This window comes from Nyctereutes procyonoides, unplaced genomic scaffold (assembly GCF_905146905.1).
Source record: "Nyctereutes procyonoides isolate TBG_1078 unplaced genomic scaffold, NYPRO_anot_genome, whole genome shotgun sequence".
NCBI classification, from domain to species: Eukaryota; Metazoa; Chordata; class Mammalia; order Carnivora; family Canidae; genus Nyctereutes; species Nyctereutes procyonoides.
The window spans coordinates 32,915,203-32,934,764 of NW_026575146.1; the positions used below are offsets into that span (position 1 = coordinate 32,915,203).

At 40.1% G+C, this 19,562-nt stretch overlaps 1 protein-coding gene across 2 annotated transcripts in view; it reads right to left on the reverse strand.

Moving 5' to 3' along the window:
• PTPRK (protein tyrosine phosphatase receptor type K) overlaps positions 1–19,562 on the reverse strand; it is a 523,937-nt gene that overhangs the window by 52,191 nt on the left and 452,184 nt on the right. Inside the window, exons 12-14 of one of the 2 annotated variants that reach the window (XM_055309656.1) lie at positions 18,923–19,196; positions 17,146–17,182; positions 12,514–13,483 (exon numbers count right to left, since the gene is read on the reverse strand). In XM_055309656.1, coding sequence (XP_055165631.1) covers positions 13,479–13,483; positions 17,146–17,182; positions 18,923–19,196 — 316 coding nt within the window. In that variant the 3' untranslated portion in view covers positions 12,514–13,478. Of the gene's footprint in view, positions 1–12,513; positions 13,484–17,145; positions 17,183–18,922; positions 19,197–19,562 lie in introns of those variants that run through there. The other variant, XM_055309658.1, reaches the window with a different exon arrangement.

Consider the following 19,562-nt stretch of genomic DNA (forward strand, 5'->3'; position numbering starts at 1 on the left):
AAAAGTAATAAGGGGGCGAGTCTCTCGAGACTGTTGATGCTTCATGCACCGCGTGACAAGGATGGAATAAGATCGTCAAATAAATATGGGAAATAAAGAGTCAACAAGATGGAGCCAAACCAGATCCATCCCCAAAGTATAGGGGATCCTTGAAAAGGACTACCAATCATCCCTGATTTGATTTTTTTTTTGAAAGTAAAAGTAAATGACCCCATTTCTCTCTGTCTCCTTCCTTACTCACTCTTTCATTTGTGCTTGGAAGGGAGTCTTGTTCCCACTGCCACCACCTCCCCCACCCTTTCATTCTGGACTAATCAGATCCCCCTACCTCCTCGCAGTGAGCAGCAGTCCTGCATATCTGATCACTAGGGCTGCGTCTCCGTCCCTGATAGATCCTCTTTGAGAGGAACAAGAGACATTATATACTAAGTCATTTAAGTCCTTCCAGATAAAGACTGAACTAATTTACATCTCGGGGGAAATTTGAAACTGGAGTCTCCCATACTGAGGTCCCTCTACTTCCTGCAGAAAAGTTAATTTAGGTCATTTTCCGATACCCTGCATGACAAGCGACTGTTCCTGTGAATGGGCCCAAAGAAAAGCATGATGCAAATGTGGGGCAAATCAGTCCCCTGAGAGGGTGACCCGACCGCGGCTCCAGAGCTCTCGGCGCCTCCTGGAACACCTCCCTATCGACGTTTAGGAACCTGTATCTTCAAATAATGCTTAGAAAATCGAACTGAGCGTTTCTTATTCATACGATACTTAAACTTTAGAAGATCTAGCATAATTAGGATTTTACTCCATATTTCTTTCAGTGGAGTCTTTATTTAGAAGAGGAAAAATAAAGAGAAGACAGTTATATTTTAATCATCTACAAAAATCAGTTTAGCATCATTTCGGTCAAGACGTGTCTCTTGATCCTGACAACAGGTTGTGCCAGGGAGATGAGCACATCACTGGTTCCCTGGTCTGTTCTAAACCTGAATTCTTCTGAAACTAAAACAGAAATGATTAATAGGTTAGCAATGTGCAATAGGCTTCTGTTTTCTCTGCGATGAAATACTTTAGATGGCCGTGTATATTGTGGTGAACTATTCTTCCTTAAGATTTCTACAATTGAGAGTAAACTAAAAATTTTGCTTCACAAAAAATCTCCATGTGGCTTTAACACTGGTTTCTGAAACCATATGTTCTTTATCAACGAACAGGATATATAGCTTAGATGTTTCCCAGACAGCATTGTATCGGACACCGAAAAAGGACTTCTATCAAAACATCTGGTAAACAGAAGTCAAAGTGAACTTAAGTGCCAACGTGGATATTTTCCTGACTTTTTGGTTCCCACTTGGTTATACATCTTAAAAGAGAAGTAACTGTTTTTTTTTTTCCAGGAGAAATTTAAAATACTGATGCACTTTATGTATTTTTTCATGATTGCTGCAGCATTCATCTTGTTGTCATTCTGCAAAGTGTGTGAATTTTTCAATTAACTATTAAAAAAAAAGTTATCTTAGCAGTGAGTCTAAAAATACTTTCCATATTTGCCTGTGGCTTTCTTGATGAATTCCAACTTATTCCTCTGGCTACTTATGCTTCCCTCCATTTTGATAATTTTGATACACCTTGTTTGTTGTTAAAAAGCATAAAGAGTACAGTTTTATAACCTCTAGGGATGCTGCACTACTCAACGTAAGAAAGTCTAAAGAACTCTGAAATCAGAGACTGCCAGTGATTAATAAGAGCTTATCACAAACCAAGACGATTTAGAATCCGTAAGAGCTCAGGAATTGTTACAGAACCACTTTGCACTCAAAGATATTCCAGACCAAACTAAAGTACTTCTAGGCTTTCCCTAAGCATCGGACTCCAGTAGAAGCAAGAGCTTGGGATTTGTTAGTTTTTTTCATTCACCAACCTGGAACAAAATGCTACCTATAAATTGAAGAGTTAACTACATTCAAGCGATTGTCTCCTCATTCTTTACGGGACAGTTTTAAAACACATGGCGGTGTCATTATGTAAATCACTTGAGAATAAAACGTAATAAAATGTTAACCACATTTATTTACCCAGTACATAACCAAAATCTTAGAAGACTGGTATCAGTTAGTAGTGATAAGGGTTGGAGAAACAAGCATTCTTCTATATTGCTTGAAACGTAAATCTGTATAATTCTTTTTGATTCTAATTTGGCTGTAATTATTTTAAAAGATATACACATCATAAGACTTAGAAACATTGCTTCTAGGGTCACCTGGGTGGCTCAGTGGTGGAGCGTCTGCCTTGGGCTCAGGGCCTGGCCCCAGGGTCCTGGGATCGAGTCCCACATCAGGCTCTCCACAGGGAGCCTGCTTCTCCCTCTGCCTGTGTCTCTGCCTCTCTCTGTGTGTCTCTCATGAATAAATACATAAATAGAAGCTTTAAAAAAAAGAAACATTGCTTTTAGAAATTTATCCTATAACAAAGAATGTAATGATCATCACCAAGGATGTTTTTTCCATTACTGCACGTAATCGCAAGAAACATAAACAACCTTAAATGTCTACCAGAAGAGGAAGTATTAAAGACATGTTTATACAACAGCATATCTGTATTCTCTAACATGAAAATATTTTCAAGACCTGTTAAGTCAAAAAATAAATAAATAAATAAATAAAAGCCTTAAACTCTCTTAGGATGTCAGCAATTTCAAAAATCTCTATATTTTTACTCTATAGGTAGAAATAGAAGTATATAGATAATAGTATATAGACCTTGATGATCATAAATAAGTTTGGAAAAGATCCCACATTAGGTAAAGGTAAAAATTTTTTACAATTCAACATCAGACTAGGGATTTGTTTTAAAAAATCTGGAACAAAAAGCCTACATAATTTTCACACGAGAACATATTTACTTAAGGGAAGTCATTAGGACATTCTAGATAATAGCCGATCTGTACACAGGCTGTAAACATTCCACCAAAATGAAAAGGGAAGCGTCCTATTTGCAAGAATACATCTCGGCAAGGCCCAGGAATCTGCATGAGGAAGAGGATATTTCATGATTGAGGACAGATGTGGCCACCGATGACTTTTGTCCCCCAAATCACCATTCATCCCGCACAGTCAGTGCACACGGGGTCACGCCCTCCGCCCCTCGAGCGCCTTCCTGGACTGGGACGCGCGGCTTGGAGCCAGCGGGGACTGAGCGCAGCCCGGACGCTGGCCGGTGAGGCCCACCTTGCCGACTGTGCAGCACTGGCAGCTGGAGACACGGCTGGGCCAGGGGATGCATCTGAGGGGTGACTGCGGGTCACCACGATGATGACGTGAAATTTAAATGAAAAAAAGAGAAAACAAACACCCTGACCACAAGCAATAAAGCAGCTGTTACCATGATCACGTTGGAAAAACTGATGAGCCAGGGAAGCCTGGGACACGGCCTGCGTCCGGGGAGGGGACGTCTTGGCCACACGACCTTTGCTTTCTCCCTTTCTCAGCTCGGCACAGAGACCCCTGGGCGCCCGGCTGGCCCAGCAGCACCGGGCAGCGGGCCCTTGGCCACGGGCCAACGCTGTTCACGGCCGGCGGGGGACAGGGGACACTGGCCCCGAGGGCCCGGCCTGCTGGACTGGCCCCTGGGGCAGGAGCAGCCGCCACAAGTCCCGGGCTCCTGGGGACACAGGTGCACGGACAGGGGCGGCGGCGGCGGCGGGCAAGGCCTCGGCCGCGACACTAATGGCCAGCAGGGCCACCAGGGCCACCGCCCGCCCCGGCCTGGCCCCAAACCGGTGTCTTCACAGAGGAGAGGGCTTCTTCGTGTCCGTACAGGCCGGGGGGGGGGGTGCCACTCGGTGCCACGGGGTCAGCACGATGCTCGGATAAAGGGCGACAAAATCTCAGAAGTGAACAAGGTCCCAAATGTTGAGGCTCCATCGAGAGAGGGGAAGAGAGAGGGGGAGAGAGAGAGAGAGAGGGAGAGAGAGAGAGAGAGAGCTCGATCCGATCCTGGCCAAAACGGGAGGTGGTAAATTTAGAACCATTTAGGTGTTCGGGCGACAGCATCCGCTTTCTGTTTTCAAAACGGACAACACGCTAAACTATGTTATATGCTCCACTATGTGACTTTTTTTTTTAGATCTCATTTTCACAAGCCCCGAGAACCTTTTGTTTTTGGAAGAAATGAGGATTTCTCCATGGTTTCCGTAAGAGTCATAGAGGCTACACGTTTCCTTGAGAAAACCGATCACCAAAAATGTTAATCTAAAAGTTTGACTTAACATAAATTAAAAAATATGTCATTCAGTATCTTTTCCTCCTATCAATCACACATAGTGGTCACTGCTTATTCAAGAAAGATCCAATTAACTTTCCACTCTAATGCCATTTATTCAATCAGAGAGATAATCTTTAAAGTAATCCACATTTCATTAAAAATTGAATAGAATGCATAATATCAGACACTAAAGAGGTAGAGGACAGAGCATACTTTGTCTACTAAGGAACAAAAATCATAAACCAATGCTCTGAAACACATTTGCTGAGTGTTATAATAAGGCCAAACTGGATTTTAATCTTTTTTTTCCCCTACAATAGGATAAAATATAGAAAAAAAAAAAAAGAGGCAGAGCTCTTGTTACCATAATATTGCAATAAACCTTCCCATGTGGGGATTATTAAACAGGTCTCTAAAAAAGACCTGTTTTTAATTGCTAAGAAGAAAAATATTTTAGGTTTTCTGTAATTTAGCATTTGCTTTCTTCAAAATCAAAAGATTAAAACAGGGAATCTTACCGCCACAATATAAAGATACTAATAATTATCTATCTATCTCTCTATCATCTATCATCTATTATCTATCTATCAATTATCTATCATCTATGTATCTATCATCTATCTGCCTGTGTCTCTCTCCACATATATGTATACATACATGTGTGTTTCTAGAAAGGCCACACTTCAACACTGCTTGGAAAACTCCTCACCTACATATCCAAGTTCATTGTTTATACATTTTGCTTCCCCCACGACAGTAGGACATCATTCAGCTACATTTCTGCCACATAACAAAGACCCCCCTTTGCTTCGGTTTCCAATAACATGGTCCTTATTTTCCTCTGAGCCCTTGCTGGCAGACACTTTAAACAATCATATCTCTACTAAGTCTGTTAAAGGCAATCTAGGCTTTTTCTCTTATGCCCTCCAAAATTCTTCCAAGCCTCTGCCCACTGCCCAATTCCGAAGCCTCACAGCACTTCCAAGTGCCAAAATCTGCAGTACTTACTTTTTACGCTGGAACAAATTACCACAGAGCTGTGGGTTAAAACAACACGAATTCATTATCTTACAGTTCTAGAGGTCCCAAGTCCTACATGAGCCTTGAGGGACTAAAATTAAGGTGTTGGCAGGCCTGTGTTCCTCCCGGAGGCTCAAGGGGGAAAATGGTTTGCCTTTTCCAACTTCCTGAGGCCACTTGCATTCCTTGGCTCAGAGCCCCTTTCCACTTCCACAGGGCACATCCCTCCAACCCGCTTCTGTCCTCACCTGCCTTCTCCGCGTCTGACCTGCCCACCTCCCACCTAGAACTCTTACGATTACATGGCGTCTACCTGGACCATCCAGACTAATTTCCCCATCTCAAGATCCTTAACTGGACACATCTGCAAAATTTCTTTTGCCATGTAAGGTAATCTGGAGATTAGAGTATGGCCATCCTTGGGAGGCCATGACCGTGCCGTGTTCCACCATAGAGCCGCCAACCAAGGATTACTGTGATTCCAAACCACTCTCTTACTTAATACGACATAATTCTCTAGAAATGATAACAGGTTCAGTTTTGACGGACAGCTTGCAAAGAGGGATCGTGGGGAGAGATAATCCTATCACCAGATGTTTTGCCCTCTTTACTCTAACAGATAATGTTGTTTCCCATCCTTCCCCATCAGTGTCTTGGGAATGTTACATGAGTAGTAAGGTTACTTCATTCTCTTTAGTGACCGAAGCAATATTCTAGAATTAAAGGCAACAATTAAGACTTTGCTGTTGATAATATTTGAGTGAAACTCTAAATTATAAAATTCTCCCCAATAAACAACTTAACGTCTTCACTTTGATGCCATCAGTATACACTGCCAAATAAACATCTCTGAATTATTCTTAATCACATTACAGAAATGATTACTATCATGGACTTCTGGTAATCATATTGCCTTGGCTGACACGAAGATGGGGGCTGAACATATATTGGTATTTAAACTGGTGATTCTAGACAGGCTGTGTGGAATAAGAGCGCTGTATTTTTTTAAAAAAAGCACAGGGGGTTGGTTCCTGTTCCTTTCAACAATCTATTCTACGTTGGAAAATCAAATCCTAAATGAAATCAGTTTTCTCATCCAAAACGTGAGGGCATGACTCAGATCAGAGATTCCAAACATTTTAGTGTAAAATCATTTTACAAAACATACTAAATGGAATATGTTTCACTAATGTAAGTTTATAAGTTCACATTTATTTACCAATACCATTTGCATTATTTATAAAACCATTCAGTAAAAAGAGAAGAACCATTCGCTGTTAAATTTGAAATCAGGGGTTATGAGTGGTAGCTGCAGTATGTTTGGGACTTATTTATTTTCATATTCTTTTTGTTGCATGTAATCAATATCCGCATTTGCAAATGACACTATCACTTTAGATACTCATTTTGCAACTTCCAGGTATACTTAAAAACAGAGGCAGAGGAGAAGTTTTATTTTTACATTATATGTAAAAAAAATATGTACAATATAATGTACATATATACATTATATATACATTATATGTATATAATATACATGTAATGTATATAATATACATGTACTATACATGTAATGTATATGTACATTATATGTACATTGCATGTATAGTACATGTATATTATACATATACATTACATACATATATTGTACAATATAATATAAAAATAAAGAAACTTAATTTCTTTCAGAAATAAAGAAATTGAACAGTAAACCTTAAGGAAAGATATTAGGTAATATTCTGCATACAGCAGATTGGTGTATATAAGGATTTTTTTCAGCTTTAAAAGCAGTTTATTACAAACATAGAGTACATGCTCTGGAAGTCCCTAAAATGGTTGCAAAATAAACTAGGAATATCTTGGGAATATATAATTGCTAAAAATAATAATAAATGAATATAATAATTAGATAAATAAATTTTAATTGCCTTAAGACCGAGATTAGAATTTATCACTTGCCAGAAATTTCCTATTTATAACCTTTGCTGTTTTTGAAAATTCTCCACTGCTTTAGTAGAATACTTGCATAATACGCATATCACGCATACAATTCATATTGTATTTTTTCTAGTCTTTAAACTTTTCTCAGGCTGTTATATGTGTCGTGAATTGTACCATAAGTTTTCCAAGCGAGGACTTCTATATCACATGCTTCCTCTGTTTATAGTAATGAAAATACTTTCTACCCAGTTGGGGGCGGAGGGTTAAAATTTTACTTTTTAAACTTGTTCTCCTTATGAAAAAAAAAAAGCAAAAATTGATATAAGAAATAATGAAATTTATAACTCAGGCAAAACTTTCAACATTTTGTCCATTCTAAGAGTATAGTCTAGTTTAGATGGAGGGGAAGCAAGAGCTGACTGGGATACTAACAGGGCAAGAATTTTATTCCTATTAATTTTTTATTTTTCTGTAGAAGCTTAAAAAGAAAATAAGCACTCAAAATTACTTCTAAATTATTGCCAATAAAATAAATGTAGCAGAAAAAAGAAATTAATGTATCTTTAGGACATTAAAAAGTAAACAATTCTGGACAACAGTATTCATCCATTATTCATCCACCCATCTATCCATTCCAAAGAGCATCAGGCACAGATAAAACAAATATAAACAGATTATTACCTCTAGCCTTGTAAACCTTATAGCCCCTTCAGATGATTCCTCATTTTACAAGATATCTGAATAATAAACAATGTGGACAATGTCATTAGACTTTGAATCCATCATAGAAATATTACATTTTTATTCAACTCTGGTTTTGCAAAAACAAAAGGATGTCTTCGTTTCTCAAACATGTTGAAAAATCTATTAGCTATCAATTTTCTAGTAACTTTTTCTATACTAAAAAAAGAAAAAAATAATTTACAATAAGGCCTTTGACAAAGAACCAGGAAATACTGGTGCCTAGCAGAGGTGAGTTCCAAGCCATGAATCACTGATTTAAGCTTTATTAAAATTAGACTTGTTCCCAGCTTGGTTTCACTTAGATATGCTTTCATGTCTCTCAGGCTGTAGTCTATTACTAACATATTTTTCTGTAATTTCTTCCCTTCTGAGTTCAAGAAAAATGAAACCCCAAATCAGATTAATTTTCGAAAGCTAGTACACAGATCGAATAGGTGGGAAGAATGATGGACACTTGTTCCGTTGCAGGAGAACGGGGTTTGAGTGCCAGCAAGAGCACTCAGGCATTCAGATGAGAAACAAAGTCATTCTCACGGATTGCAATTTTTCAGGAGAGTTTTCTGAAAGCCTCTTCCATCCTTGCTTGGGACCAAGAAAAGCCACACCCCTACCCAGAGTTTCTTAACGGCCAGACATAACTACCATAGTTGATCTCAGGTTCCATCAGCTTAAAAAAGTGGCATAAAAGAATCTGACATTTCTTCCTGATGCTTTTATCACTTCCTTCGACGCGTAGCTGGTGAAACATAAAGCATCTTAGTACAATTTTAAAAATTAAGGTTAGGATTTTGGACCCAGGAGCCCAATTAAATATATTTTTTTCTTTAGATCTCACCCCTGCTTTCACTCCACCCTCTGCCTCGGTTGTGAGCTAAGAGATACAGCACAGAAGTGCATTTTAAGAGCCGAGATTGAGCTCTATGCAAGTTCAAATTCATCTGTGGGAAATATGGTGGGAACAAATTCAGTCAAGTAGCTTCTACGCACATGGCCCAACCAACTGGAGCTTCTATGGCTTTACTGCAACTTCTTGACAGACTAAGTGTTCTTTTTCTTCTCATGTTTGTTATTTTTGAATGTCTGATCACTTAAAAAGGCACTTTTATCCATCTGCACACTCAGAGAGAAAAGGGCACAAAGAAAAATTTGACAAAAGCAGCATGAGACAGAATTAAAGTTATGAATATGCTTTAAAAAATCCTACTTCTTATCCAGTAATTAGGCAATAGACAGCAAAAGAGGAAAGAACAAAGTAAATTAAAATATTACCAATGTCTGTATATTCTATTACGTATTTTGAGTAAAATCTTCCAAACATACCTACTCTTTCATGACAACTGAATTTTTCTTAAGATTGGAATGCGTGTTTAAAATGCACGCTAGCAATGAAGCAAAGATATTTCTGAGAGATCAGGGAAGAAGGCATATCATCATTGTTTAAAATAAGTAATATGCTGAGTTAATGATCATCTGACTCAGACCATTCCCTGGACAGGGATACATAAAATGAATTAAACCCTGGTTACAGGCATCCCTCACAACCACACGTCAACTTTAGGTTTATCAAAAGGATGAATAAGCTGGTAATAAGTAAATGGAGGAATGGAAATATGTATGCCTTAGCTTTCGGGATTCCCCTCTTTCCATAGCTTCTGGTGAACTGTCTGGGTTCTTCATTTCTAGCTCTCTCTGAAGGCCCGTAAGGATGTATTCCTAGTGTTCTAGACTGACACCTAAAAGGGATTCCCTATTTCTTTTTAAAATATTTTATTTATTTGAGAGAGAGTGTGAAAGAGGGAGGGGGAAAAAGAGAGAGAGAGAGAGCACAGGGGGAGGGGCAGATGAAGAGGGAGAGAAAGAGAGAGACTCTCAAGCAGACTCTACACCAGTGTGGAGCCCGACCAGGGCTTGATCTCCCAACCCTGAGATTAGAACCTGAGTCAAATCAAAAGTTGGATGCTTAACGGACTGAGCCACCCAGCAGTCGCTCCAGGGAACTCCCTATTTTTAAAATAACACTAGCAATGATTAGGTTATATGGATTTTAAGTGCTTTCTTGCAATCACTGTTTGAAATAATTGGCCCTTGATGTATCCCCTTGGATCCAAACCACTAGTTTCATACATACTATTCCCAAGGTAAAATATGAATCTAACATCAGCTCAGACAGTATTTGTTGCTGGGAACATTTTACCCGCAAGTAGCGGTTTTCATAAGAACTTTTGTTTTTTCAAACATAAGTATCTGGGATTAAGGAGTTCTATCGATAGGTCATCCAAAAGCTCAGAGCTGTTTGGGCTTAGAGTCGGCTTATTAATCTTCCTTGACTTTATGTTTTTAGCCAATTTGCCTCCCGATTTTCTAAATATCACCCCTTTACAGAACAATGCCCTGAAACAATAAAGATGGGTTGAAGACTGTTCTTGCCATCTCGCTTTTTAGAACTTAATTTCTTAGAAGACCCAACAGAAGACATATCCTTAGCTCTCCCTGACCAAAACCAGCTTACATACACAACCCCAAAGGAATCCTTGACCAGATGCATGGGATTTGTTTGGATCAGTGGTTCTCAAAGTGTGGTCCCTGAAGCAACAGCCTCAACAGGGAACTTGTTAGAAATGCACCTTCTTGGGCCCCTCCCCAGGCCTATGGACATTGAAGCTCTGGAGTTAAGACCCAGCAATCTCCTTAACAAGCCCTTCAGAAGCTGAACTTTGAAGACTGCTGATTTAGACAAATCTGATTCGTCCCCTTGGTCTGAGCCCAACTTTCTTGAGCAGCTAAGGACACATCATTTTCAAGACCTTTGCACTTACTCCTTCTGCTTTGTGTGATCCTTCCCTACATGGGTTACTGCCTCCGGTCCTTTACCTTACCAGAGTCTTTTTTCTGATAACTGTGCGTGAATAGTTATGGCCTAGACACGTACCCCAGCATTTCCCATCCCCCCTTACTGCTTTATTTCTCGCCAAAGAAGGTATCACCCTCTGACATATTTTTGTTAATAAATTAATTTTTATTGGTGTTCAATTTACCAACATACAGAACAACCAGTGCTCATCTCGTCAAGTGTCCCCTTCAGTGCCCGTCACCCATTCACCGCCACCCCCCCCGCCCTCCTCCCCTTCCACCACCCCTAGTTCGTTTCCCAGAGTTAGGAGTCTTTATGTTCTGTCTCCCTTTCTGATATTTCCCACACATTTCTTCTCCCTTCCCTTATATTCCCTTTCACTATTATTCATATTCCCCAAATGAATGAGAACATACACTGTTTGTCTTTCTCCGATTGACTTACTTCACTCAGCATAATACCCTCCAGTTCCATCCACGTTGAAGCAAATGGTGGGTATTTGTCATTTCTAATGGCTGAGTAATATTCCATTGTATACATAAACCACATCTTCTTTATCCATTCATCTTTCGATGGGCACCGAGGCTCCTTCCACAGTTTGGCTATTGTGGACATGGATGCTAGAAACATCGGGGTGCAGGTGTCCCGGCGTTTCATTGCATCTGAATCTTTGGGGTAAATCCCCAACAGTGCAATTGCTGGGTCGTAGGGCAGGTCTATTTTTAATTCTTTGAGGAACCTCCACACAGTTTTCCAGAGTGGCTGCACCAGTTCACATTCCCACCAACAGTGTAAGAGGGTTCCCTTTTCTCCGCATCCTCTCCAACATTTGTTGTTTCCTGCCTTGTTAATTTTCCCCATTCTCACTGGTGTGAGGTGGTATCTCATTGTGGTTTTGATTTGTATTTCCCTGATGGCAAGTGATGCAGAGCATTTTCTCATGTGCATGTTGGCCATGTCTATCTGACATATTTTTATTTTTATTTGTGTCTGGTCTGTTTCTTCTACTGGAATTTAAGTTCTACAGAAGTAAGGCCTTTGTTCTCTTTATTTCACTGCTTTATCCCCAGGGTCTAGAACACTGCAAATTATAGGCATAAAATAAATATTTGCTAAATGAATGATCTGAATACTGATATCCAAATGAGATCGGAAGAAGTCAAAGAATGGCTAACGGGTAGACAAACAACAGTCTGCCAAAGCAAACTATATACAAATGGAGATTTGGGATACAATCTATTCGGGAATTTAAATGTTTGTCATGATATAAAATACAGCTTTATTTTTTTAACTTAAAATAAACCCCTCCTTTTTAGCTTAAATGCTATGTTAAAATAAATTTACATATATTACACATGTTTCTGTTCTACCAAATGTGATAGCTTTTATCAGTGGAAATGTCACTTTTCTCAGAAAATAAACAAATTTGAAAAACACAGGAACTTCCATTAAAATTAAATTTTAAATAACCAGCTTTCTTTCAAAAAATCCAGCATTCAGATGAGGGAGAAATTTAACACAACCAAAATAGTTTCAAAATTTAAGCTATTTATACAAACAGATTAAAACACTTCCAATTTCTCAAACTAAAGATTTTGTTTTAGGCTAATTTTAAGGAAATTACTTAATATTTGGATTTCTTATCAATTCTTGCTTTACATTAAGAATAACTTTATATAAATGAATAAATACATGGTTCTATTATTTATACGCAAAGAAAATTTTAAATGCTATAATATGCTAAATATTATTGAACAAGAGAAAATAAAAATTCAATTGAAATGCATCTCTTGTTAGTTTAACATGGATAAAGCATATTTCCTGAAGTACTTTTTGAAAATTCTTTGAGTAAATTTTCTTATAATTTATATAGTATTTGCATAAATTGGTATGTTTAAATCTAACCATAGAGGCGTTACTCATTAAGATAATTTCCTTAAGAAAAGAATAGTGCTTGCAGGATAAATTATCTATGGCAACAAAGCACAAGATCTTAGCTACTAATTTGCAAATAATTGTGTGTGCCTGTGTATATGTGTATATATACAGACTTAGAGCACTGGTATAAATTGTATGTAAAAAGGCAGGGAGCAAATCAGCATTCAACAACCGAAAACATTTTCTTTTTAGTGGAGGTTGGAGAGACTCGCCTCTAAGCACGCTGAGCATGCAAGCGGCACAGTGCTCCTACCTCACTGCATAAGGGACTTTCCAGGGTTGTCCTGCTTCCTCGATGTACCACCAAAACCTTTCCTGAAACTTACTGTCCTGCTTTTCGAAGATACAGCAGGTTAAAGTCCTTTTCATAGGTTTACAGCAATTCTAGTTTGAGACGAAATATTGTGTAAATGGACTGACTTTCATGTTTTTTCATGATTTAGATCAACCCTTCCATTTCATTCCTGCCACACATCTTGCCAATAACTTCTTACCTACACACGAATCAGAGGGCAGCACCACTGACCTCGACTGCAATGAATACAACTTCCTGGACACCTCTTGTCTCGTAACATGTGTTCACATCATTCTTCATTTTAGACATTATAACCTTGATTATTGACTTCATATGTTTGTTTCTTTTAATAATCAAGCCAATGTCCATATCCTCTTTATGTCTTGGCTGTCATGAGTATTGCATTCCAATAAGACAGGAACCAATCTATTACCCTGGAAATTTTTTAGGACAATTTTGCATGTCAAAAAATTTTCAAAATCATCATTCTATTGTAATATGTAAGCTAATTTTTCTTGGCTTTTATATTGTCTCACATTCCCACAAGAATTTTCAGTGCCCAAATAAGCACAGTGCACACATTTTTTATTTTTAAAGTAGACTCCACACCCAAAGTGGGGCTTGAACACACAACCCTGAGATCAAGAGTCACATGTTCTACTGACTGAGCCAGCCAGGCGCACCTACACACATTTTAAGTATATATTTAATGGGTTTTTACCTGTGTATATTTTTATGACATACTGACCCATTCCTTGCCCAGAAGGTTCCTTCCTTCATGCCTCTTCCCCTGTCAACATGCTTATGCCATTCTGATCATTAAGTCTGTCTTCAACATGTCGTGTGAGAAACTTACTTATTTTCACACCAAAAAATGTATTTCAAAGTTGACTAATACTTATATGGTGTTAGTTCAAAATGTAGTCAGGCAATAAATTGATTTTAAAGTAAAAAGTGTGGGGTTTTTTTGTAAGTAGAAAAATGCTAAATGTTCAAAGAAGGAATTAAAATTTAAAAATCTACTTTTTCCCAAGTAAGCTCTATCACAAAAATTCAGTTTTGTTTCTATGCATATATCTTTCATAACTGCATAACACAAACTATAGTAGTTCCCCCTTATCCAGGTTTGATTTCCATGGTTTCAGTTACCCTTGGTCAACTGTGGTCCAGACAAATGATCCACTTTCTGACTTGTCATCAGAGGCCAGCAGGAGCTCACTATCATTCACCTCACTTCATCTCATCAAGTAGGCTTTGTCAACCCACATCATCACAAGAATAAGAAGGGTGAGTACAGTAAATTAAGATATTTTGAGAAAAAAAGAGGAATCACAGTCACATAACTTTTTTATAGTACATTTTCACAATTATTCTATTTTGTTGTGATATTGTTAGTAATCTCTTACTGTGCCTTCTTTATAAATTAAACTTTATCCTAAGTATGCACAGATAGGAAAAACCATAGTGTATATAGAGGGTTTGGTACTATCTGTGATTTCAAGCATCCACTGGGGGTCTTGGAATCTAATACTCCACAGACAACAAGAGGGGAACTACAGTTTGTTCTTCTGAAGTAAGATACACAATGATTGTAATGATTATGATGATGTTAAAACTGCAATTAAGTTTCATGTAATAGTCACAATATACTAGGCATTATTGAAGCATTTCATATATAAATATATATTATATATATAATTACATAATATATATTATATATACACACACAGAAACTATTTTAATCCTCACAATAATAGTAACGGAAGGGTACTCTAATATTCCTATTTTGGGAATGATGTGCAAATAATTTGCCCAATACTAAAGAATAGTAAGGGGCAAAGTCAGGACTTGAACCCAGATAGCCAGGCAGCCCGGGTGGCTCAGCAGTTTTTTTTTTTTTTCTTTTTTATTTATGATAGTCACAGAGGGAGAGAGAGAGAGGCAGAGACACAGGCAGAGGGAGAAGCAGGCTCCATGCACCGGGAGCCCGACATGGGATTCGATCCCGGGTCTCCAGGATCGCGCCCTGGGCCAAAGGCAGGCGCCAAACCGCTGCACCACCCAGGGATTCCTGGCTCAGCAGTTTAGAACCGCCTTTGGCTCAGGGCCTGATCCTGGAGACCCGGGATCGAGTCCACATCGGGCTCCCTGCATGGAGCCTGCTTCTCCCTCTGCCTGTGTCTCTGCCTCTCTCTCTCTCTCTCTGTGTGTGTCTCTCATGCACCCAGACAGTCTAGGGCCAGAGTCTTTTTCTTTTACTCATGAAGCCACACTATCAACCGGAGGCTCAGAGTATAGCAGGGATAGATTACTATCGACCAATGAGCTCTTTCTCACTGCCTCGCAGTTTCTGGCAAATATTGTATGCCATGTGGTAAGTTCAATTTCCATAATCTTGCCTCTCCTACCATCCAAGTGTCATGTGATATTTGTCATTATAATTTTATATGTATTGAGAGAGGGACAAAATGACATTTAAACAGCTTGTGTAAGTGCAAATAAATCAATAACCAAATAAGAAAATTTAAAATTTTAGAATCACTTATAGCCTTCTTTTCTCAGCTATAGAAATGCAGAATGACAATATCTAAAGAACCTCTCAGAGGATGATGCAAGGCCCTTCTGTATTTCTGGCTCTATTTTAAATCTGCATAAGCATAGGTGATATATATCTAAATGCTTTCTGACATTATCTTTAAAAATTTCAGCTCTAATTTTTTGACATATAAGCTAAGCCTTTAAAATAAAATAAATGCCTATACAGTATATGTATCTGTATATGTTTTCTCTCCCTCTTCATTAAGGATTGGCTAATTTTTAAAAATATTATGAGGAATCTTAGTATTTGAATTGAAAAAAGGTTTTTTTTTTTTTCTTCTCTTCTGTAAAGCTTTTTTATTACTTCTCATGAGTCAAGGGAAAAGTCTTTCTTTATTGCCTTTACAAATCATGAGTAAAACACAAATGCTTAATTGAGCAGATTGATGATTAAATGGAGAAAAATGATGAAAGGAAAGATGCCAGCACAAACAGAATATGGCCATTCATTTCTACCCCAAGTGAATCAACCACTGCTCATGAATGTGGGTTTAATACTGATTTTGGCAGAAACTACCCAGAGCAGCAACCCTCCGTGGAGTCCCACGTCTGCACGGGGACAGCTTTTTCCTGTTTCTTTTGCTAGAATACACCAAGTGGCTCTGTCTCTCTCTCTCTCTCTCCCTCGTTGGCATAATCAAATAACTCTTAAATGAAGGATTATAAACATAGTGAATGCAGGGGACTTTCTCACACCTGAACTCCAAACACTCATTCCAAGATGAAATGTTTCTCCTTAAAGACACTAGGCAACTAAGCTATAATATGCAACGTCAGCAGGAATTACCCTGGTCATCAGTCACCAGAGATCTAATTTCTTGGCATCCACTGCATTAAAACAATTTTTTTTAAGTTCAAAAAAAAGAAAAAGATGTTGAAATGGGAAAGGACAAAGATTATTTCACGTTCTCTTTCCTTTTTTAAAAAAATGTTGTGGTGTGGCACTATGGGGTGAAATGCACCCCTAGGCCCACACTACGCACCTCCGGGACTCAGTTCATATCTTTGAGGTTAAGATAAAATAGCTTTAACTGAGTTGCACGACTCCTGCCAGTACTCTGACACACGCACGGACTAGCTCTCTTCCTATTTACGTCTGATGGTCTACCCAGGGGATAACAGGTCTTTAAACAAGCAGCTTGCTATTTTGAATGGATATGACTGAGCCTTTCCTAATATGTTGGTTGATCAGCAGCGTAAGACCTTTCAGACACCCGATGGCAGACATAAACCCTTCGAAGGTTTTCTAAATCCTTCCAGTCCTCCTAACAGCAATTGTCCAGTCAAGTGCTGGAGGATGGGCAGGAGCACCCGTTAGGTTAAAGACACCCGAGGGAGCCAGAGAACTTGGCTGGCAGTTTGGCTGGGCCCTACTACACATACTCTGCAACAGAAGTGCCGCATTTCATTAGCCAGGAGGCAGGAAACAAAGCTCCCTCATTTTAGAAAGCAGGTGAATGGAACCTCAAGAAAAAAAAAAAAAGGCAAAACCTCTTACCTTTTGTAGCGATTCGTACACACTGGGTTTTAGTTTCCTGATGGAGTGAAACATGAGAGAGAACAGTCAGTGTACAGGCAGGGTTTCCCATTTCGTAATCCCGAGTTATACAGTAGGTTTATGAAGAGCAGAACTGCAGTATTAAGGAAATTTTTTTTTTTTTTTTTTACTTTTTAAAAACATATCCTCGGGAGAGCTTTAAAAAATCTGAAGTAAGAACTTTTAAAAATGTTTCCCTATTTTCTAAAAGCTCAGGTGTCTGTTTTCCTCTTGCAGTGAGATGGGCTATCTTGCCTGGGCCAGCAGCAGAGCACTGTATTTTTGTACTTACTGTACTTTTTAAACAGAAAGAACAATGTGTTTGCATGCCTCATACACATCGGAGCTGGACACAAACTCCGTTTTCACCACACAAGGTAGACTCAGAGCAACACCTAACGCCACATACTCTCACCTGGAGCCCAGCTCGACTATGGAGCTAAATGACAGCAGTTAGAAAGATCACCCGAAAGTTGTATCACGGTTGCAGTAGATTTATCTGTTTTGTTTGTTTTGTTTTTAGCTGTTAGGGGTTAAATATTTCTCATTGGGACTATTTTCCTACCCCTGCTAGACAGATGGAGTCGAGGAAGGAGAAGCTAAAATGGGAAAAGATGAAGATTATTTCATGTTTTTTTTCTTCTTTTCTTTCTTTTCTTTCTTTTCTTTCTTTCTTTCTTTCTTTCTTTCTTTCTTCTTTCTTTCTCTCTCTCTCTCTCTCTCTCTGTCTCTCTCTCTTTTTCTTTTCTTTTCTTCTTCTTCTTTCTTTTTAATGTTGTGCTGTGGCACTACTCAGTGAAATGCACCTGTAGGCCCACCCCACACAGTTCCGGGACTCAGACTGCATCTTTGAACACAGGAGAGGTTGGAAAAGATGGGGAAGCCAGGGTACAAAACGAAGGCTGTTTGTTTCTAGGATGTATTTGTGACTCATCTTCAGTGGCTCCACGTATTGACAGGCTAAGAGTTTATCACTGTCCCTTAATCACACAAAACACAGCTCGGAGGGGGTGATTAGTAGCTAAAAATCAAGCTGTGCATCCTACACTTACTCATGACCTGAGGCCTTTCAAGTCCCAGGGGACCCTCTGGCCTTCCCACAAAGGCCCAGAGGCATTCTGAGCTCCTAAAAGCAACTGCTGTTGCTTCCATCAGGATCTCTGGCCTCCCCCGGCAGGAACCACACCAATTTTGAAAGTATCCGCCTAGAGAACCGTGAGGTCGTGAGGCATGTTGCAGCGGCTCTGGGCTTTGACCAAACCGCACGCAGACACATCAACAGTGAGCAAGCAAGGCCGTTCACATGGAGGCTTTCACCTGGCCTCGGGCCTCTGCAGGGTCTGGGAGGTGACGGATGCTGCAGGGGTGAGCTCGGACCTGGTGACTGCACTGTTCCGTGGGGTCTGCACCGAGCTCGGGCCTCTGCAGGGTCTGGGAGGCGGCGGCCTGCAGGGGTGAGCTCGGGACCCGGTGACTGCACTGCTCCGCGGGGTCTGCACCGCCACCTCCGCCAACCCCCTGGCTCGCAGCTCTCCTGCCCGAAGTGCGCAAGGGACGCAGGGCTCCTGGGCCACACCCGCCCGCTGTGCTGGGGCTGCTCCCCCTCCCCCCTACTTCTGCCCCCGCCCCCCCTTGCTCCTGCACCCCCCTTGCTCCTGACAAATGTTACGGAGCAAGCAGAGGACCCCCCGCAGCTTTGCTCGGGGCAGTGCAGAGGCACGTGATGCAGAAAGCTCACCTTCTCCACGCTGCTCATGGCCTGGAAGTAGATGTTGTAGCCCTTGCGCGGCGCCAAGGGAGGGTTCCAGAAGCCCTGGTAGGTCCGGTTGTCACCCACGGTGAACGGGGCAGGTTCCGGGAGGTTCCCCGGGGGCAGTTCCGCCGCGAAGTAGTAGGGCGCGCCCCCGCTCAGGGCGCTTTGGTAGGTGACAGGCACCTGGTAACACTCCATGGAGCCCGCTTCTCTCTTGGTCCGGTGCGGGTGCAGCTCCTCCACCACAATCTGATAGGCACTGTTTGGAAAAAGACCAAAACAAAAACAAAAAACCACAAACAAAAAAAGCACACATTTAGAGAGTCTACATACTATGATGTCTCAAAAAAAAAAAAAAAAAAAAGACGTATTAACATCAACCCACATTTAAAAGCTTTTAAAATCAGTCCTAACCCATTGCATTCTTTTTTTTTCCCCAGCTACTTTGCAATAAAATACAATTTCGCGTGGCTGCTCCTTCCCCCAAACTCAACAGGAGTCACTAAGGAGCTGGAAAAAGAACAAAAGTAAGGAAAAGCACCCCCAAACTCTGGGCAGGCTTTGAAGGCCGAGAAAGGGGCCGGCCCCCTTACTAAGGGATGTGACAATACATAGAGGCACGTAA